A 21,771-nucleotide genomic window follows, 5' to 3' on the forward strand; every position below is an offset into this window, starting at 1 on the left:
GCTTTTTTCGTCTTAGCTCTCCTTACAAACTGGCAGTTATTATATTTTGTTTCCCCCACCAGCCTGAGAACTCCATTAGGGCAGGGATCTTGACTGTCGTGGTCGCCACTGTGCCCCCAGCGCCTGGAATCGCGCTTAAGCACTAGGTTCGTATTCAATAACGGGTAAGAAATCCGCACACGCAGTTGTGGAACCGCTTGCTGAGAGCACAGCCGTCTCTAACCACGTGGGAGGGGTGAGGGCGGTGGCCGCGGGCCTACCGTGAGTGACAGGTCAGCCGCAGGCCCCGCCCCCAGCCCCGCCCACGTCCTTGTCCTCCTCCACGGGTCTCCATAAAGTTCATTCAGCGGCGCGCCGCGCGGGGGCTTCTGGGAGCGGCCGGCCGCGGCCAATCAGGAAGCGCGGGCGAGCGGCGCGAGAAGCGGCTGCCGCGTTCTCCAGCCGGGACTGAGTGGCGCAGGCGGCTGCAGGGGCCAGGTAAGGGTGGCTGTGGGTGCGCCCTTCGACCCAGGACTTGCCCTTGAACCCGGGGCCTCGACGTGGGCGGAGCCGGGTCCCCACGCTCGGAGCCATGCTGCTCACACTTCCCGTTTTCCTCATGGCAGCCGGGCCTGCCTGACGCCGGCGACGGGGCGCCTTGGCGAGCCGCCCCCATCGCAGCGCGGCCGCGCGCCGGGAGGCCTCTCTCTGCCCTCGTTCTGGATGCGGAGCCTGGGCCTCCCAACTCCTCTCCCCGCTGTCACGCTCAGCCGCTGCGCGCCACGCCCCCACGTGCGAGCCCACCCTCCCCATCACAGCGCTCCGCCTGGTCACCGCGCCCTGCCGGCTCGCTCCCCCCTACCCCGGGCTGCATCGTGTCGGGAGGCGTTGCCCTCCGAGGGAAGGGCTCTTTGGGGCGAGGCTGACGACCCTGCGAGCCTCTCCCAACCCTTGACCTGTCTCCTCTTCCGGCGTCCAGGGGACTGCTCCTCTCGCCCGGGGAGATGCTAGTGATTAGAAACTGGAGGTGGCCCGCGTCTTCTCTGGGTTCACTGCACACTATCCCCTGCAAAGGCAGCGCCCAAGTTTACGGGGCCTCTCTTTAAAAAAATTGCGGGGCCGACCGCAGGCGTCTTCCATCAAAGTTTAGACGACCCGTTGGCAGAGCCGCTGGTCTGGGTTTGCCCCTGTGTCAGGTGTGAGAAGGACGTTTTGTTGTTTTTGCTTTGGCCGAAATGTTTTTCAGCATGAGCAAGGGGTCACCTTTGTATTCTGTCTGGAGGCGTGAGAGGCTGTCCTTGGGCATCGTAGCTTTTCTTTCTTTCCACTTTTCTCCTGTGGGCATTTGTGTTTGGAACGTTTTCATTTTTCATTATGGTAATCTCATCGAGGCTCATCGTTTTTAAATACTTATATATTAGGCTAACATGTCATATTTATGTCTCCAGCGTGGGCCCCTCCTTTGGCCTACATGCAGCTGCCGACTTAATATCTCCACTGAGATGGTTGATAGAGAGCTCAAACTGAACGTGACAAGATAGGGCTAGCAAGCTCCCCTCCATCTCCCTTCCCAAACCGCCCTTCTTGCTGTTTTTCTTCTCATCTCGGTGATAGAAAAGGCTCCTTTGACTCATCCTTGACTGCTCTCTTTCTTTGTGACTCCACGTCCAGTGCTTGCCACCCTGGGCTAAGTCACCACCATCTCTCGCCTAGATTATTGAAATAGTCTCCTGTTTGGTCTCTGCTTTTGCCCTGGCCCCTATTTTCAGCACAGCAGCTAGAAGGATCCTTTTAAAACATGTCAGATCATATCACTCCTTTCCTCAAAAAATCCTCCAGTGGGTCCCCGTCTCATTTAAAGACAGACTCCTTACAGTGAGCTATAAGACTTTACATAATCTGACCCACTGTTACTTCCCCACTCTTATTTTCAGCTGCTCTCCCCTTCCACGTGTCAGGCATACTTTGACCTCAGAGCCTTTGTGCTTGCAGTTCAATATCCTTGTGGTTTACACTCTGACTTCTTTCAGGTTTTTACTCAGGGGTCACCTGGTGAGGCTGTCCGCGCTTCCTGTCTTCCTTTACTGCTTTAGTTGGTTTCTTTAGCCCTTATGTTTTACTTACTTATCTCGTGTGTTGTTTGTTTTCTCCCTCTAGCATGTGAACGGGGGATTTTCATCTGTTTGTTCCCTGATGTATCCCCAGCACCTAGACCTGGCACACAGTAGGTGCTCGGTAAATATGAAATAAATGCACATTTCTGGCACTGTTATAGGCTTGGGGATACAGTGGTGAATGAGACAGGTTTGCTCTCATTGAACCGGCGTTCCTATGGAGAACACTACCAGCAGCAAGCACACAGATATAGAATGTAGTGTCAGGACTGTTTTTAAAGGAGGACAAGGATATCAGAACAGAGGCTTGGTTGACATGAGAGAGCAAGTCATGGGAATATCTGGGGCAAGAGCATTCTGGAAGGGCAACAGCAAGTACAAAGACCCTGAGGTGGGATCATTTGGAGATGTGGTGAGCTTGAGAGTCTGAACCTGCTTCTTGATGGATTGAAGTAGAAAATGAGGAGAGTGAGGGGTCAGAGCAAAGACCCGGAGGTGAGGGCCCGAGGTGTGTTCTGGGAACAGGTCACTTTAATTCTGCAAACATTTATGTGGTACCTATTATGTGCCACTTAGCATCTGAGGATTCAAAGTTGAGCAGTCTGTGGACCTCACCCTACCAGAACTCTTCATGTAAAGAGGGAGACAGACGTGGGAAGAATCATTGCAACTCTTCCACTAGGGAAGAACAGTAATAGAAGGTCCAGAATGGTGTGGGAGGGGTTTGAGGTAGGGGGGACTGCCCCAGCTCACTTTGAGGGGTACATAGGAGTTCCCCACGTGACAAGGTAGGTTGGGTATGTGTTATAGCAGAGTGTGCACCTGCGTGTGCAGGGGTGTGAAGGGAGGAAGAGCACGAGGCACCCCAAGGAGTAGCGAATTGCTAGAGTATATTTGGGGGGAAGGCAGTGAGCAGTGAGGATGGCAAGGCTGGCAGTGCCCGTTCTGTGCAGTGCCTTAGGGCCGTGTCAAAGCACGAGCACTTCCTCCTGAAGGGGATGGAAGGTGTCCCTGAGGCGATTAAGGCAGAGGAGCATTTCAGAAAGACCTCTCCAGCCAAGGGGAGGGTGGATTAGAGGAACGAGAAGGCTAGACTGTTGAGATAATCAGGAGAAAAGTGTGAGGGTCAGAGTGGAGGCAAGAGAGCTGAGGGTTCAACTTTACAAGAGGTTTGAGAGGTAGGATCTGGAGATTGACTGGCTGTTCAGGAGAGGAAGGGGAGGCCAAGGTGCCTCCCGGGTGGTTTCTGGCTGAATTGACTGGGTGCTGATTGTTCTACCAAGAGAGACTGGGCACCCAGGAAGAGGAAGTGGTGGTCGTGGCAGTGGCAGCTAAGAGGGGAGAGACGTGAGGAGTTTGGTTTGGGATATGTGCAGTTTGAGGCACTCATGGGTCATCTAGGTGTAGATGTCAGGTAGGCAGTTGGAAATATTGGCTCAGAGGGGAAATCTGGGCTGAACATAGAGACGTGGGAGTCCTCTTTGTTGTGATAGAGCAGGGTCCTCCCCTGGGCTCAGATAGTCCTCAGAGATCCTCGGATGTACTTTCTGGGGAAGGGCAACTTCAAGCCTCCTAACATTGCATCCTCAAGAGTGTGTGTGTGTGGTTCTGTTGTGTGCACGTGTGTACGAGAACGTCAGATTCAGAGAGGTTTGTGGCCATCTGGAAGATTAATAGCCACTGGTAGGGACTGTAGTTGAAGCCATGGCCGAGGTGGATCTTATCCAGAGAAATATATAGCCCGAGAAGAGGAGGTGCAAGGATAGAAGCTCGGCATTTAAGGGGTGGGTAGATGAAGAAGCCACAGCAGAGGACGCTGAGAGGAGGAGCCGGAGAAACAGAGGAGAACCAGGAGAAGGCGGTGTCTCCAAGTCCAGCGAGGAGAGCGCTTCAGGGAGAAAGGAATGGTCAGGTGTCAAAGGCTGTGAGAGGGAATGATGGAGGAGTCCGTTGGATTGGGCAGTGAGGTCATCGGTGATGAATAAATGAGGTGTGACAGAGGATGGCTGTCTCTATGAAGAGAGTGGGAGCTGGAAGAGGACGTGGGGTCGAGAAATTATTGTTAAACTTTTTATGTTAGAATTGTTTTAGATTTACAGAAAATGCAAGTTTCTGTAGCCCCAGTTTCCCCTATTGATGAGGAATTATTTTGGGAAAGGAGAGACTTGAATTCTAGCAGAAGGAACCAATGAAACTGGGGAAAAGGACAAGCATCATTTCCTGAGCTCTGGCTGTGTGCGAGTCCCTGCCGTGGGCTTTACTTGTACGATCTAATGTGGTCTTCATGGCAGCCCAGTGGTGTCCAAACCTCCTCCCTTCCCTGTCTTCCTCATTTCGGTCAATGGCACCTTCGTGCTCTGAGTTACTCAGGCTAAAACCTTGGCATCATCCTTGACTTCTTTTTTCCTCTCACGTTCTCAGTGATTTATGTCTACACGAATCTACTCTTAAAATATGTACATGAATCAGATCCACTTTTGTCTCTTCCACCACTGTCAGCCTATCCACGCTGCTCTCGTGTGTCACATCTTGGTGAGAGAGTGGCCTCCTGACTGGTCTCCCTGTTCTTACTCTGTCCCCTTCCTCCCCTAACCCGTTCTCCACACAGCAGTGGGAATGGGCCGTAGAGAAGGCTCAACCTGTCCATACTCCCGTCACACACACACTGAAACCCAGTCCTTACCTGGTGCCGTGAAGCCCCCGTGATCTGCCCGTGCCCCAGCCCCCCTCCCACCCCTCTTCCCCGTGATTATGTGCTTCAGCCACGTGGCCGCCTGCTCTTCTTCAAATATACTGAATACACTTCTCCCTCGGGGCTTTTGCGTTGACTGTTTCCTCTGCAAGAACATTCTTCCCTCAGACATCTCCATAGCTCACCCCCTTACTTCATTCGGGTCTCTGCTCAAAGGTTTCCTTTTAAAAGCTTCTCAGAATGTGCCAGCTAAAGCAGTCCAACTGTTCACTCCACCACAGTTCCTTGTTTTATCTCCTTTGTAGCACTTTTCAAACCTGGCATCGTGTGTCTATTTGTTTATGTGCTTCTATTGTCTGTCTCCTGACAGACATAAGGTCCTTGAGCCTAGGAACCTTGTCTGGTTTTTCCACAGCTTCACCCCCCGTGCCTTGAACAAACAGTATATAGTGCATGCTAGATGCTCCATAAATATTTGTTAAGTGAAGGAAGGAAGGAATGTGGGACTCTAACTTTGGTGGCCCTTGTAAGGCCAACATAGGAATTCAGAAAATGAGGAGTCTTTAGACATTTTTGGGAAAGTTTGCAGAAGGTTATTCTGGCAGTTAGTGTCTGTATTGAGGATCTAACTACTGTTGGAGGAGACTGTTGGAGTTATAGAAAAAATGTAAAGCTACACAACGCTTTAAGCTTTAGGCTCTTTGGCCGAGAAGGGATCTAGGTATTAATAGACAATACTCTAAGGCAAATAATAGAGAGTGGCGTGAGCAAGAGGGCAAATAAGAGACACTCGTCCCCCCATGAAAATGACAAAAACAATGAATAAACAACTACATATCGACAAAATAGCTCTGCGAGAGCTCTAGAGTGAAATGAGGAGGTTGCAGAAACCCCATGGAGCACAATAACTGAGGCTGGCTGTGTGGAAAAATGTAAGACAAGTAAATGAATGGAGTAGAAGGAAGTTAGATGAGGGGAGATTTCTGTGGGATGGGTATCGAGGACAATATTTGGTAGGTAGGACTTGAATTAATGGTAAAAATAATAGCTAATGTTTATTGAGTGGTTACTATGTGGCAAGTGAAGTAGGTACAATTATTTTTCCATTTCACAGGTGAGGCCCAGAGAAAGTAATTAAGTTGCCTAAAGTCACCTAGCTAGAGAGTGGAAGAGCTGGCTGGACCTCAGGGGTGCAGTGGAAGGTGGGTAGGTATTCCTGGTTCAAAAAAATGGTAGGAGCCAGGGCACAGAGCAGGGCGTGCACAAGGATGGTCAGGGACAGAGCACATCAGTGCCTCATCTGGATCCCTGTGAGTGGGAGGCATTGAGGGCTTTTGAGTGGGAGCAACGTAGGGAAAGTGATGGTGGGAGGATTGAGGTGGCCACAGTGAGCAGAGGGACATGGGTGGGAGGGGCTAGAAGAGGGGAGACCATGTTCTAGCATCTAGCCAGAACTCGGGCTTAAAGGGATGGAGGTCTGGCCTCCTGTGATGGTGAGGAGGATGGAAGCAACAGTTAGGCTAGCCTAATTGTGATCATTTCACAATATATACGTCTGTCAAATCATCACATTGTACATTGTAAACTTAATGTTATATGTCAGTTATATCTCAATAAAGCTGGGGGAAGAAAGGAAGAAAAGCTACACTTAGGAGACGCTGCAAAAATACAAGTATCCCTTGCTGTTTCAATCTGTTTAGGTGATGAGAGTTTGGATAGCACATTTGGAGAGGGAGGGGCTCTCATGTTGTCTGATTCTGTAGTATTTGGTTTTCTGAGTCTTTGTTAGGGAGTAGCGGTAGTTTGGGTAATGAGGAATACCTACTTGCTTTCTCTCAAAAAACGTGTCTGCATCTGTTTGTTTCTGAGTCTGGAGGGTGGAGAATACCTGTCAATAAACAATCCGAGGTTGTGCACAGATGCCAAGGAGAAGGGTGAGTTAGAACCTGACAGCGACAAGCCAGGGGACGGGGTGGAGGAGTTGGGGAGGGCAGCTGGTGGTGGGGGGGTTGGGGTGGGAGTGGGTACCTGCATTTTGAGACAAGCTGGGTGTGACGGCGATGTGCTTGAGTGGAAGTGCACGGGCGGCGCCTAGAAGCTTGGGGTTGGAGTGTGAGTGCAAGGAGCAGGGTTGGGGTGTGGATTGACAGTCGTTGCCATCGAGGACTCGGGGGCAGTGGTGAGACAGAGGCTCTGAAGCAGGGAGGGTAGAGCAGTTTAAAAATTAACAAGTTATTAAAAATTAGAAAAGGTCACATAAACTCTTGGAAGAGAGTTCAGACTGACAGAGGGTAGAAAAAAAGAAAAGTAGAGATCTCCCAAGTTGTTAATTTTGCTTTCTGGAGATATGCTAGGTTAAGTTTCTTGCTTTTGCTTCTCTAAACTATCTGTGAACAAACCTTAAGTGTATAGCTCAGTGAATTTTTACGTATTTATTTGCTTATGTGACCACCACCCCTACTGAGATAGAGCATTTCTAGAACCCCCGTTTCTTCGCTTGGGCTGCCATAACAAAATGCTGTAGACTGAGTGGCTTAAACAACGGAAGTTGTTTTCTCACCCTTCTGGAGGCTGGAAGTCTGAGCCCCGGGTGTCAGCGTGGTTGGCTCTGGTGAGAGCCCTCTTCCTGGCTTGTAGATGCCCTGCGTCTCACTGTGTGCTCACGTGTTCTTTCCTGGGTGAATGTGGGGTGGGGCGGGCTGTTGTGGGGGAGGGGAAACAAGCTGGTGTCTCTTCTTGTAGGGCACTAATCCCATTATGAGGGTCCCATTTTCACCATCTTATCTAAACCTAATTACCTCCCAAAGCCCCCGTCTCCAAATACCATCCCCGAGGACTTCATAGGAATTTTGGAGGGACAGATTTCAGTCCATAGCACCTGGAAAGTTCTGTTGTGCTCCCTCCCAACACCCCCACCACCCAAGGATAACCAGTGTTCTGGTTTCTAGCACCATAGATTAATTTTTTCTGCTCTTAAAATCCATATAAGGGGCCAGCCCTGTGGCGTAGTGGTTAAGTTCAGTGTGCTCCACCTTGGTGGCCCATGTTCATGGGTTCGGATCTCAGGTATAGGCCTACATCACTTGTCAGCCATGCTGTAGTGGTGACCCACATGTAAAATGGAGGAAGATTCGCACAGATATTAGCTCAGGGCTAATCTTCCTCAAGCAAAAAAAAATGGGGGGAAGATTGGCAACAGATCTTAGCTCAGGGTGACTCTTCCTCAGCAGAAAAAAAAAAATCCATGTAAACGGAATCGTGCAGTATGTCCTTTTTTGTATCTGGCTGCTTTAGTCCATCATTTGCTTGTGAAATTTTCCCCTCTTGTTCCACGTAGCTGTAGTTCCATCTTCTCTGTTGCTGTCTGGTATGCCAGCATATGCATATTCCACCGTGAAAAACCCAGCTGGGATAATTCTGTGTATACAGTGGTTTTAAGATTTTGTGGGGGGAAGCTCAGACTTTTGTTAGAATCTGATAAAAGCTATAGTGCTTTTCTTAAATTAAAAAAGAAGTGTTCATAGATTTCCAGGGGTTCCTAGTGCCTTTGATGCTGGTGTCATGGTGCTCGGGACAAGAATCCTCCCTTGGTTGCAGGAGGGTTTCTCACCCTCAGCACTATTATTATTTTGAGCTGAATGATTCTTTATTGTGGAGGTCGTTCTGTGCATTGTTCCACGTAGCATGTTTAACAGCACTCCTGGCCTCTACCTTCTAGATGTCAGTAGTATGTGGCCCCTCTCCCTCAGTAGTGACAACCAAAAATGTCTCTAGATATTGCCAGTGACCCCTGGAGGGCGAAGTTGCCCCCAACTGAGAACCTTTGGTTTAGGGAGAAGACCCAAAGACCTTTTGCAGGCAGACTTGGTGATCTGCCCCTGTTTATGCCTGTTCTAAGATGGCGGCCAGTGTCATTCCTAAGGTTCTGTATACAGATAATTTCCACCAGCACTAAAATGGGGCTGCTCTTTCTGAGGACGCAGCAGGTGAGTTTAAGGTCCGAATTGAAATATCTCACATTTGTAGATTCTTCACGGTGCGTGGGCCCTTAGAAATCACTTGAGCCGACCCCTTCATCTCTTTGGTGGTGAAGCTGGGATCCAGAGAGGCAAACATTCTAGTCCCAGGGTCAGAGGGCTGATGTGGGGCAAAGCCAGGCAGGGGTCTACAGTTCTTCCATCCCAGGTCCAGCCTCTCCTCTCCCAGACTGCGCAGAGTTTATCAGAAAGTAACCTCTGTGGATACTGTCTGTTTCTGTGTGATGCCACGTCGCTTCTCTTTGCTCCCTGAAGATGAAAGAATACAAGTGATACTTTAGGTATCAGGAAAGCTGATACTGCACATTCCTTACTGCAAACACTGAGTCATCCAGACCAGTGCTAGGACTGAATCACCCAGGTCTTTAATTTCTTTTCTGTCTAGGATAATTTATTTTAGTTCTTTGCTTTCTCCAGAAGTCTGCCTTCTGAATAATGATTAAGTCTGACTCTCTTTTACTTAGTTTCACTTGACTATAAAGAATTATCCCACAACGAATTTTTTTTTATCATCTTTTCCTCCTCTTCCAGATGCGTATGAAACAATAATATGTGTTAAGATGTAATTTTCTTTTTGGTTGTTGTAATTGACAGCTGACAGATGCAATAAAAAGTGGAATGATATTGTCATCTAACCATAGTTTATATATTCAAAAGAAGAGAGGAGAATACAGAACCAGTCTTAAATTTTTGATACCTCGAGTAAGGCTTTACTCATTAATCTTTGGTGTTGAATATTGAACATTGTGTTTTAATCCTTCTATAGTCTAATTAATAAGAAGGTTTAAGGGCAAGATTTCCACTTGAAATTAAATGCTAAATTTCTTTTGAATTACACTTTCATTGTGAAAATTTGGATTTATTAAAAAAACTATTTGATAGTGGGGAATAAAACATACATTTGAAAATTGTAACTGTCTTCCAGAAGTTCTTACTGAATGATACGAAACTATGAGTAAAGAAGTTATAATTTAGTATCACATATTTACTAGAAGGTTTTTTGAAGCAGAGATGTTTATAATTAAATGACAAAATGTTGCCAAATTGGCATCTTTGGAAAAAAGCTAAAATAGCATTTTACAATGATATAAATCAGTAGAGTTTATAAAATGCTTTCTGTGTATCATCAGCCTCTTGAAGTAGGTGGGAATTATCATCTCCTTTTTATAGATGAGGGAATTGAGAAGAGAGATTTGGATTTTATTCTAGGGGTAAATCGACCCACCTTCAGCTAGTAAGTGAACATTCTAGATTCAAACCAGATGTGTGGGTTCAAAGTTCAGTCTTCTCCTGTTTACTCATTCTGTTTAAAATTTTTTTTGGATTTATTTTACTGTCACATTAAAACTTTTAAAAATAATTGCAAAAAGGAATAACATTATTAGTTGTACATTTTGAAGAAAAAGGGTGTAAGTAGCAGCATCATTTATTTTCTCTAATGTATATAAAACTTCCCCTCGACAGCATCCAAAAAAATTTAGCAGTGCTAAATGTGCAATTTGTTAGATTGCAGGATCTTCGTAGTTGAAAGAGATAGTATTTGAGTATGTGGTAAAATTAGAATTCCACAGTGGTAATAGGTATTCTTTGAGTATATCGAAATTCTGCAAGGAAAGTAGTGGTGCGATCTCCCCGTGCAAGTTGGTGAATCGAGAGAGGGTCCTTCAACACTGAAGAAACAACAAATGGCCTTGTTTTTATCCTTCCATCTCTGTCAGCCCTTGTGTTTCTTGGATAACTGGGCTGTTTGGATTGTGGGTGATAAGAAGAAGGAAAAATTTGCGTGGGTGTAATATGTTGCCATGTACTTGGAAAGGGCAGTGGGTTCCCTCTAGCATTCTGTGCGTTAGGTCAAAAGAACATTTACTGGACGGATTTTGTCATTTACAAAACACATTCCTTCCCCTAAATATATTCTCCATGTAAATCGCTTAAAGTGGAAAGGGGAATGACAACAGACTTATTGTGTCACTCGTTTCATCTTTCTAACTCTTTTCACTGCCCAGGCCTCCTGAGGGTAGCTTGGGCCAGGGGCGCGTAGCTTGGTAAGCGCTGGACCAGGATTTACTTACCAGGTTTAGCTCAGATACCCTAGGCAAACTAGGAGTTGGCAGACTCTGACCTGTGGGCCAAATAAACTGTTTTTTTACATCTTTAAATCATTGGGAAAAAATCCAAAGGAGAATATTTTATGACACATGAAAATTATATGAAATTCACATTTGAGTGGCCATGATTAAAGTTTTATTGAAGTGCAGCCATGCTCATTTGTTTACATATTTTCCACTTTCAAGCAGAGTTGAGTGGTTGTGACAGAGACTGGCCCGTAGGCCCAAAATATTCACTGTCTGGCCCTTGCCCACTCTAAAAGACTAGAAACTGGGAAAGAGAGTTGGGTAGACAGGTCTAGGATGGATGGCTGTGAGGCTCTTTCATACTTTCCTTTGTTTTCTGTCAGCTTTGAGGCCCTGAAGGTGCTAATTTTGGGGAGTATACCCTGGAAGTAACAGGCTTAAGTCAAGAAGACTAGTGAGTAGCAGCCATTTCTGGGATGACCCAGGGATCTTTAAAGCACTCATTGTCCCCAGCTTGGGAGTCCGCAAAGCCCTGGACAGGTGAAAAGACGTATTCTACTTGTGGCTGATAGTTTGAGAGAAAAGAAACCAATGAACTAATAATTAATACCAGAAAACAGATGTATAGACATTTTAATACAATAAGCATGACTATTCTAAGAGATTAAGAATCAGATCACCTGCAAAATCCTAAAGGGGCCACTCTGAGAATACTGATTTAAAATGGTCTAGAAGTGCTGAGCAGTTTGAGTATTTCAGTATCTACTTGTAGGGGATGAATACCCTCCTCTGTTTCCTTTTCTCTCACACTACTCTGCTACAACACTGCTTCCCTTCTGACACCAGGTATATGGGTTTTCCACACATCAAGCTATTGGATGCTCTGGCCCCTCACTCTGTGTCCTGCTATTTAACTCAGTTCTGACACTATCTACCTGGAGATAGCGTCAGATCCCACAGGTTAAGGGCTCAGTCCCACAAGACACCCCCCCTCCACCTGCCCCTTCAGACACCAATTGCAAGTCCGGGTTGTTACCTGTGCTACTGATCAACTGGCCATAGATGGGAGGTGTCCACAACCCCCTCCTCGAGTTTGATTAATTTGCTAGAGCAGCTCACAGAGGTCAAGAGAATCATTTACTTTACATTTACCAGTTTATTATAAAGGATACAGATGCACAGCCAGATTAAGAGGTACATAGGGCAGGTTCTGGAAGGGTCCTGAGTGCAGGAGCTTCTGTCCCCATGGAGCTGAGATGTGCCACCCTCCCATCATGTGAGTGCATCGGCTAACCCGGAAGTTCATCAAATCTCATTGTTCAAGAGTTTTTATGGAGCTTAACCTGCAGCCCCTCCTTCCCCCTCCCAGAGGTCAGTGAGTGGGGCTGAAAGTTGCAACCCTCTAATCACTTGATCTTCCTGGTGACCAGTCCCATCCTAAGGCTGTCAACCCCCGCCCCCCACCAAGTCCCCTCATTAGCATAAACTCAGGTGTGCTCAAAGGGGCCTCTTTGGAGGTTACGCAAGATTCCTAACCTCAGCACCTTCCAAGGGTTTTAGGAGCTTTGTGCCAGGAAGTGGGGACAAAGACCAAATATATTTCTTATTATACTACACTACTGTCTTCTGGCTTGATTAAATATTTAACATGGTTATATTGAGAATGTGAAAATGACCATACTTTTCGTAATTAACACACCTGTTAATAGCAAGTGAACCAAAATTATTTGATGTATTTTTGCTCTGCCTTTTTATTTAGTTCATTTCATCCTGAATGCAATTTGGAGATTTTAAAAAATCTTATTTGAGAATGTTTATTGCCTGGAGGGGGCATTTTTTTGGACACTGAATGATGCTGACTAATTTGAGGAAATGGAAGTCTGCCCAGCCCTTGGTTTTAGCTCTAGGTAGGAGCTGTCTCTCTAAAACTGTGGACTTTTTCCCCTAGTTAATTTTCTCAGCATCCTCTAGGTGTGGTGAAGGGGTCTGGATCATGGAAATTTCCTACTAAGAGCATTCCTTATTTCTAACAAAGCAGAGGTGTCCTGCTGCAGCATCTGGAAAACAATGGGTCATTGTCCTTTGTTTTGGGGATAACTTTTATTGAATTGTGATCACAATCAGAGAAGTGCACAAATCGTGTGTCTGGCTCAGTGAATTTTCTCAAAGTGAATACACCGTTAAGCAACACCCAGATCAAAAACAGAAAATTACCAGCCCCCTCACAAGCCTCCCTTCTGTCTTCCCCCCCGCAAGGGTTACCAGTCCTACCTTCCTACAGCAGTGGTAAGTTTGCCCTTCACTTTAAGTTCTCGGTTGCCTGGGTGGTTGAGGAGGTCTGTGGAAGCTCAGTCGGACTTCTGCCAAGTGGCGTGGGAGAGCAGTTTGTTGCTCAGGGCCCTGGTCCCCTGCAGTGCTCTCTGAAGCACCTGTCAGTGTTTCCAAAGGCCTCTCACAGTCGGGTTCCGAGTCATTGCGGACAGAGAGGAGCCCTAGTGCTGTGAGTCTGTCCTTGCTGGCCTTGTCCCATCCAGCCTCAGGTTGCTGTATTGGCTGTTCCACATCCTGCCTCTGTGGGTTTTCTATGCGGCTTCTTCCTGGCTCTCTCCCCATAGCTCCCCAAGGGTGCAGCTGGCATCCAGTCTCTCAGTGTGTCCTGGCTAGATTTTCTCAGCACAAAGCTTGAACTTCATTCCCGCTGCCCCACCTCCAAACATTTTAGTTCTCTCTATTGGATAGAGCTAGTGAGGTTATTTTCATGATCAGTTCTTAGTATCTTGGGTCAAAATTGATGGTTGGTTTAACATCTATATTATATGGCTAAGTTGACGTTTATTTTGCAGAATGGATAAAAATTGTCCTTTAAATTTCTGAAATTAACCATAAATTTAAAAATTTTAATGAAATATATCTGAAGTGTAGACTGTATCAAAGTGTAGATTTGGAAACTTTAATAACTTTTTTGTAAATCAGTTTCCACTGGTTGAGTTATAATGCAAATCTAGTTTTTCCCAAATATAGTGTTATATACATATCTCTCAGACAGACATGGAACAAGCTTATTTTCTGCTCTGATGTTGTATAGCAAAATTCTGTGCTGTTCTGTTCTATACAATAGAATATGGTCTTCTGTATGTATATTTATTCTTTTGGTTTGGAATTCTGCTCACCAAAAAACTGAACTATTTTTTCTAAAATACCACTGGTTTTTGTCTGGGTATTTAGAGGGAAAGCACTAGTCTGGACCAAGTGTGATCTGAATTCATGCCATTTATACTATCGCCGCCTTATGCCTCAGCCTCAGAAATGTTAAGTATCAGTTGGTAGTCGGAAGGGAATGTTTTTCTCTGGTCTTTGCTTGCCAGTGGGTGCCGATTTGGCAGGGAGCGCAGGAAGCCTTCAAGAACAGACTCTCCACAAATGGAAGAATAAAACTCCTCCTAGACATTCAACAAATGAGCACCTACTATGTGCCAAACACTGTTCTAGGAGCTTGGGGTATGTCAGTGAACAAAACAGACAACCGGCCCTGTCCTTGTCCAGCTGGCATTCTAGTGGGGTGACAGACAGTAAGGGAAATGAGGGAGTGCTGGAGTGGTTGCAGGTTGCACTCTGAAATAGTTTATTCGAGGTTGGCATCAAAGGCAAGGTGACACTTTAGCTGAAACAGAGAGAGAGGGAATCAGCCATGAGCGTATCTGGGAGAGGAGTGCTCCAGGTAGAGGAAACAGGGAGTACGAAGGCTCGAGGGCAGGAATATGCGTGACCCACTGAGGGACTAGCAAGGAGGCTCCAGGGTGGCCGGAGCCCAGGAGGGAAGGAGGACAGGGCTGGAGACGAGTGGGGGAGGTTAGGGGAGATGGGCCGCTTCTGTAGGGCTTCACTCTGTACAGGAGGTGTAAGCAGAGGGATGTGATCTGACTTCTAAAGGATTTCTGGTTGCGGGGTGGACAATAGACTGTAGAAGGCAAGGGCCGAAGCAGGGAGGCCAGGGAAGATGTGATGGGGACTCGGGTGAGCGGAGGTAGATTCTGGGTGCATTTTGAAGGTAGATTTGAAAGGCTTTGTTGGCCAATTGGATGTAGGGTGTGAGGCCTTCAAGGATTTTGGTCCAAGCCACTGAGTCTCCACACTGATGTGGCCTTTGTAGACAAGGTTGGAGTTCAGTTTTGGGCATATTAATTTTAGGATATTGTTTAGAGTTTCAGCCTTTGTTTCACCATGATCAAAATAATTCTATTTAATTAACTTTAAAAAATCTTATTTGGGCCGGCCTGGTGGCGCAGCGGTTAAGTGTGCATGTTCTGGTTTGGCAGCCTAGAGTTTGCCGGTTCAGATCCTGGGTGCGGACGTGGCACCGCTTGGCATGCCATGCTGTGGTAGGTGTCCCACATATAAAGTAGAGGAGGATGGGCACGATGTTAGCTCAGGGCCAGTCTTCCTCAACAAAAAGAGGAGGATTGGCAGCAGATATTAGCTCAGGGCTAATCTTCCTCCCCCCGCCCCCACCAAAATCTTATTTATTGGACCATATTAAGTAAATCGTACTTTTATTTTGCATTTATTACTTATACTCAAATCCATCACTCTACATCTTTGTATGGATGGGTCATTTGAGAAGTTGAATGTTTCCTTTGTCTGAATTTGTCTGACATGGACATGAAATGTTAGATGTATTTCTTTTTTCTTTTTTTAAACGTAAAGTTTTGTTTTATTCACTTTATTCAGGGAGTGCCAAGATTTTCCTTCTGAAAGAAAAAAAGTATTTCCTTCTCCTTGGCTGTTGTTAGACAAATTATTTTATCTTAGAGTAAAAATGGGAGGAAGAGGCAGCATATTTTCTTTCCTCTTTCTGGTGGGTCACCGTGTTTTTGGTAGTTCATAGAATGTCGTTGACTCTGACATACGTTTCTTAGGAAGAACATTTTTCCGTTAGGCAGGAACGTTGTTTAAAAATCCTCTTCTGTTTCTTCTTCTGACCCTGAGAATGCCTTCCCCCTCTGCCATCCCCATTTTCCCACAGGTGGAGATTGCCAGTTATAGCCTGATACTGTTGGGTCAAAAAAAATGACAATGATTATCTAGAAACTTTAGGTAAAGAGTTACTTTGTATATGACTTTTTGTCTAAAGATGAAAGTCAGCTTGGTGCTTCATAAACAATACCAAAGTGTTTTCATGTTTACTCCACCTGAGCTATTTTTGTTTTAACCTTGTGCCCTTGCCTTTAAAGTTAATGTTCTTTAATGTTCATTTTAAAAAGTCCTTATTCTCCTGCTGTGGATTTATGGTGGTAAACATGCCCTTTCAACATTGACCTGTGCTTCATAGCTGAGATATAATTGTATGTTACATTAACATTGTAACTACAATTCTAGACTAGGGGATTTCAAAAGTGCAATAGAAACCATGGATTTAAAACAAAGAAGAAAAGTATAATCAACAAGAGCTCCTATTTAAACAATTTTGTTTTCTTTTAAATTATAAGTTTGTTAACCTTTTAGCAATATAATTTTTGTTGGTAATGATCATGATATTGTTTATCTTCTGTTGATTTAAATAGTGGTAGGAGTTAAAAACATTCTCCTGGTCAAGAACCTTATACAAGGATGGTACTATATATATAAGATTCACAAATGTGTAATATCGATTAAATATCAACACTGTTCATAAGGCTTTTCTGTCAATTGTTGGAGAAATGGGTGGTCTTGCTAATAACAATCATGGTCTAGAAGCCAACTCCTATTTATATTAGCAATGGTAATTAGTAGCAATGGTAGTTCTAAAATCAAAAGGTATAGTAACAATTAAGTCTGCTGGTCTGAATGTCACATATAACAAGCAGACATGGATCTCTGCTCTCAGTAACCTTGTAAGCTAAAGAACCTGTGAATGGAGAGTTGGACATGAATTTTAAGACTGTCTTTTATGTTAGTGAAGGATCAGGTGTGTGAGAAAACCACGGGATTAGTCAGAAGACCTGTGTTCTGGTCTTGCTTCAGCCACATTGCAGCTGAGAGTATTCTGGGCGCGGAACTGAGCTCCATGGACTAGAGTTGCTTGTCCTGTCTGCTCAGGAGCCTGACAGAGTGTTGAGAATCGTGTAAGATAAGGGCCTTATAAATTGCCCAGCCCTCTGTGGGTAGTGGTGTTTTTCTAAGACAAGTGGAGGGCGAGGAGGTGCAGGGTGGTGGTTCTCTGAGCCTCTCAGAGGTTGCCGCAGTGGCTTCCATTTCCTTGTCGGCTTTGAGTCTGTGGAAGGAGGCAGGAGTTCTGGTCTGTGGCTTAACATCTTTGCATTTGTTCTGGTGGCAGGAATCAATCTTGGGGCTGCCAGTTGCACAGAAATGATCTGTTTCTTCACAGTTTGACTCATTTTCTCTCTCAGACCTGTTCTTGGGTTATGTTCAGGAACAAATCCTGCTTGTTGATGAGCTGTCTCCTTGTCTGTTTACAAAAAGTCCTAGTGTTTCGTTAATCTTGTAACAGATTCAGGCAGTGTTTCAATGCTGTCTTTCCCTTGATTTAGGTCTCTTCTTTTTTCTCCCCCATCTAGTATCTGCATCTCCAATGGATACTGAGGGGTTTGGTGAGCTCCTTCAGCAAGCTGAACAGCTTGCCGCTGAGACCGAGGGCATCTCAGAGCTTCCCCATGTGGAACGGAACCTACAGGAGATCCAGCAGGCGGGCGAGCGCCTGCGTTCCCGTACCCTCACACGCACGTCCCAGGAGACAGCAGATGTCAAGGCGTGAGTACTGGTGGGGAGGCAGCATTGGTACTGGGTGGCTTGGGGGCAGGATCCGTTTCTTCTTTCCTGCCTCGAGTTTTGATGCAGTCTGTAAATGACAGACACAAGCCAGATTCTCAGGAACTCAGAGAGGTTTTGTAAACAAGTCAGCAGCCTTGCTTTGTCTCCCTGCCTCTTGGGTTTTTCGGCCTGTCTGCCTGACCAAGCTGAGAGCCCCTATCACAGGCGGAGATGATCAGGGTAGAAAAGGGCAAAGAGCTTTGTCATGCAGGAAGCCATCACGGTAGTGCCTGCTTGGGTTCACTGACTGCTGGGTCATAAATGGGTCCTGTAAGCATCTTAGTAAATATGAGCCACACTGATGTTCCCAAGGCCAGAGAGCACTCAGTATGAGCAGAGGTTTTAAAAGCACTTGGAAGAATTGATGAGCAGTTAGTGACGAGAAGCCGTTCTAGTGAGGAGTGATTCTGTCTGCTTATTGTCACTGACCCTGGAGGCTTCCTCTGAAAGCCCTTGGAAGTGCAGGACCTGCCAGTTGATTGTAGAACAGGAAAGGGGCGAGCTCCAAGAGAGTGCAGACGGAGCAAGGTGCTGACTGACTGGCCGGCCAGTGGCTGCTGCTGCCACATGGGATCGATTGGGCTGTTGAATCCACAGACATGTGTTTAGAGTCCCCACTGTGCTAGGCCTAGGCCATCTTTGGGGCTACCACCATGAGTTAGACATGGCCCTTGCCCTCAAGAAGCTTATAATTTGGGAGGCAGGAAAAAAAACCTTGCTGCTTTCTATAAGAAACGTGATTTACCAATGACTTACTGTGCATCAGAAACTTGGCTAGACGTAAGATTTTGTTTAATCCTCACAGCGAATATTAGGACTATTCTGCCGTATTCCAGTTGAGCAGCTAAGGCTCAGAGAGGGCAGGTAACTCTCAGCTCACACAGCTGGTGACCGGTGAGCAAGATTCAAACCCAGCAAGGCTGACTCCAGAGCACATACTCGTGTCATGGAAGGATGGAGGGGTGGTGTTACTTGTGACTTGGGTGGGTCTGGAAAGTGACTGAGATTCTGTGTGAGAGATGTGGGAAATTGTCAGTCATCTGCTCAGTTTTCGTTCCTTGAATTTGAGAAAGATGTAAGTGCTGGTATTGATGTGGGGACGTTGTTTGGGGTACGTAATAAATGTCTCAGGAGTGAGTAGAGGGGCTGTATTCTTTTCCCAACCAATCTTGAGAGCTGAATGTTTTGGCTGTTCTGCTGAGTCAGTAAGGATGTTGTGGAAATTCTTCTGTAGGCCTCCCTAGAACTTTGTTTTTGAAAATACTAGTGAGTTTTGGTTCTCTTGGTATTGGTAAAGGCAAGTCAGGGGAACCTTGGCAGGGATTTTTTTACTATCCAGTCTTGTACCTAAATGCAGCCAACTGCTCCCATACAGTGTTCCCCAGCACTCCAACCAGCCTCTAGACGTTTCTGCTAATTTGGCCTCCCTGCAGGCTCCTTCCTGCTGCTTCTGGCTGCCTGCTGTTAGCCCCAGTCTTGAGCATGCAGGTTCTGTGCTGGTGTGCAAGGATGCTGCTGGAGCGAAAGGACCATGATGCCAGCTGAGTTGCTATAGTTATAATTTAATTGCATCAGCTTTACAGCCTATTAAGAGCAAAGAGGGAAAATGTTTTCTTGGTAACAATTATCAGTCATGCTCTCTTTCTTGTAAATTTCCATTCTTCCTCTTCTCTTTCTACCTTAAATTCATTATTTTAGGGAGGAGGAAGTTTGAACATTGAAAGAATGGGTATAGGGTGGGGCAGATGCTTAAAAAGAAACCAAAGGGCTGATGCCTGTATTTTTCCATCTTCTTGATAGGCAGAGACATAAAGTGTGATGTGAATATTTTAGTACAGGGTGAGGGCAGAGGAGAGAACTGAGTAGGAAAAATTTTCTTACATGAAATAAATTTTGAAAGAAAATTTTGTCTTTAGGATTTTAGTTAAGATTAGATTGTAGATTTAAAATTGAATTGTTCTTTGCTGAATTCATTTGTTTAAATATACTTTGTTGGATTTTTCATTTTAGGGGACAGATTTGATAGCTTTTTTGCATGTGCATGTTTGATATTTTTAAATTTATTCACACATAAAGAACAATGTGCGTAACATATATAAAGGTGTAAATCGGGGATTGGCAGACTATGACCTGTGAGCCAAATCCAGCCTGCCGCCTGTGAAAGTTTTATTGGAACACAGCCACGCTTCCTCGTTTATGTATTGTCTGTGCTGCTTTTGTGCTACAATAGCAGAGTTGAGTAGTTATGACAGAGACCGTATGGCCTGTAAAACCTGAAATATTTACCGTCTGCCTTTTACAGAATAAGTTTGCTGACTCCTGGTGTAAATAATAAAATGAATGAATACCCCTGTACACATTGCACAGTTAAGAGAGAGAATATTATCAGTAGCTGTGAAGCCCTCCCTGGGTACCCATCATCAACTGCATCCCCCTCTTTTCCCATCAGAGATGTCTCATTGGATTTTTCCATTCAACTCAGAAGCCAAACAACCTAGAAGTATACAAAGAAAAAGCCACTCGCTCTCTCTCCCTAACTTTACCCTGCAAAGTAACCAGTGTTATTAATTTGCTTATTTCATGCTTTTCTCCATATTCATGCAAAGCATATGCTAACATTTATTTGCCCAAAGTTACACAGCAAATTATAACTTTACTTGTGATAATACTACTAACCTACCTTTTTAAGCACTTACTGTTTGTCAGGCAATGTGCCAAATACTTTAAATGCATTACATACTTTCTTCTTGAAAGAACTCTGTGAAATAAGTGTTATTATCTCCATTTTATAATTGAGGAAGCTCGGGTAGCAAGTGATCACGTCAGAGTTCAAATCCAGCTTGGTCAGTAAGAATCTCTCATATTCATATGGCGCTTTTCAGTTCCCACAGGATTGTCGCAGGTATTCTCTTGACTGGTCTTCACAAGCCTGAGAGGTGAGAGGTAGGATTTTTCTCTACGTTCCACAGTCGGTAAGTGCCAGGTGGAGCTAGCCCAGACCTCCTGACTTTTTCTGCTCCCCATGTATCCTGAGCACAGCTTTTGTCCTCCTAACTCTCCTGGGCCTGGAGGGTTTGACTCCAGCCTCTGTGGCTTTCTGCTCAGGAGAAGCTGCTGGCTTAAGGAAATTGGGGGAGATAGAGGGCAGGGAGCCTTTGGATTTTCCCACCCTTAGAAGCTGAAAGTTTCTGGCACGGCCTTTATTTGTAAAACCATCCCTACCTTAGATTCCCTGCCTCTCCTCCTTCAGTCCTCCCTCCACCTCCCCCAGTCAGGGCTTCTGCATTTGCACTGCACAAGCCATGTACTGCACAGTTCCTCCAGGCGCCACCCACTTAAATGACTTTTCTAATAATTCTGATAGCTAGTTTTTTTAATTCCAAGGTTCTCAACCCTGGTACACCTTAAAATCGCCTGAGCACTGGGTACATTCTGACATATTATTGGTGGAGATATAGTGCCCATGGGACAGAGTTTGGCAATATTTAGTGAATTTTACTCTGGACCCAGCAGTCCCACTTCCCAGGATCTATCCCAAAGATAAATTGGCAAAAGTATGAAAAGAGTGCACATGAGAATATTCATTGCAGCATTATTTGTAATAGTAAAAATTGGAAACAACTCAAACATCCATCAGCAGGGGACTGTTGAATAAATGTGGTAGGTCTGTATAGTGAAGTGCCTTCAGTAGTACAAAGGAATGAGAAGACACACTGCCGTGGAGTGACTCCAGGACATATTGTTAGTAAAATAAAAAATACAAGCTGGAGAGAAGAGTATAGTACCCTATCATTTATTTAAGAAAGCAGGTGAAAGATATCCCAGGTTCATGGATTAGAAGAGTTAATATTATTAAGATGTTAATTCTTCCCAAATTGATCTGCAGATTTAGTGCAATCCCTATCGAAATTCCAGCTGGATATTTTTCAGAAATTGGCAAACTGATCCTAAAATCCATATAGAAATGCAGGAAACCTAGAATGGCCAAAACAATCTTTAAAACCAGAAGAAAGTTATAAGACTCACACTTCCAATTTCAAAACTTACTACAAAGCTACAATATAATC

The 21,771-nt window shown here is 45.3% G+C and overlaps 1 protein-coding gene across 2 annotated transcripts in view; it reads left to right on the forward strand.

The window, feature by feature from the left end:
* Nucleotides 1-384: 384 nt before the first annotated feature.
* Nucleotides 385-21,771, forward strand: part of NUP93 (nucleoporin 93) — a 102,101-nt gene continuing 80,714 nt past the window's right edge. The window contains exons 1-2 of one of the 2 annotated variants that reach the window (XM_046682800.1): nt 385-477; nt 17,452-17,644. In XM_046682800.1, the coding sequence (XP_046538756.1) occupies nt 17,466-17,644 (179 nt within the window). In that variant the 5' untranslated portion in view covers nt 385-477; nt 17,452-17,465. Of the gene's footprint in view, nt 478-16,883; nt 16,999-17,451; nt 17,645-21,771 lie in introns of those variants that run through there. The other variant, XM_046682801.1, reaches the window with a different exon arrangement.

The sequence above is a fragment of the Equus quagga genome, chromosome 13 (genome assembly GCF_021613505.1).
Source record: "Equus quagga isolate Etosha38 chromosome 13, UCLA_HA_Equagga_1.0, whole genome shotgun sequence".
Taxonomy (NCBI): domain Eukaryota; kingdom Metazoa; phylum Chordata; class Mammalia; order Perissodactyla; family Equidae; genus Equus; species Equus quagga.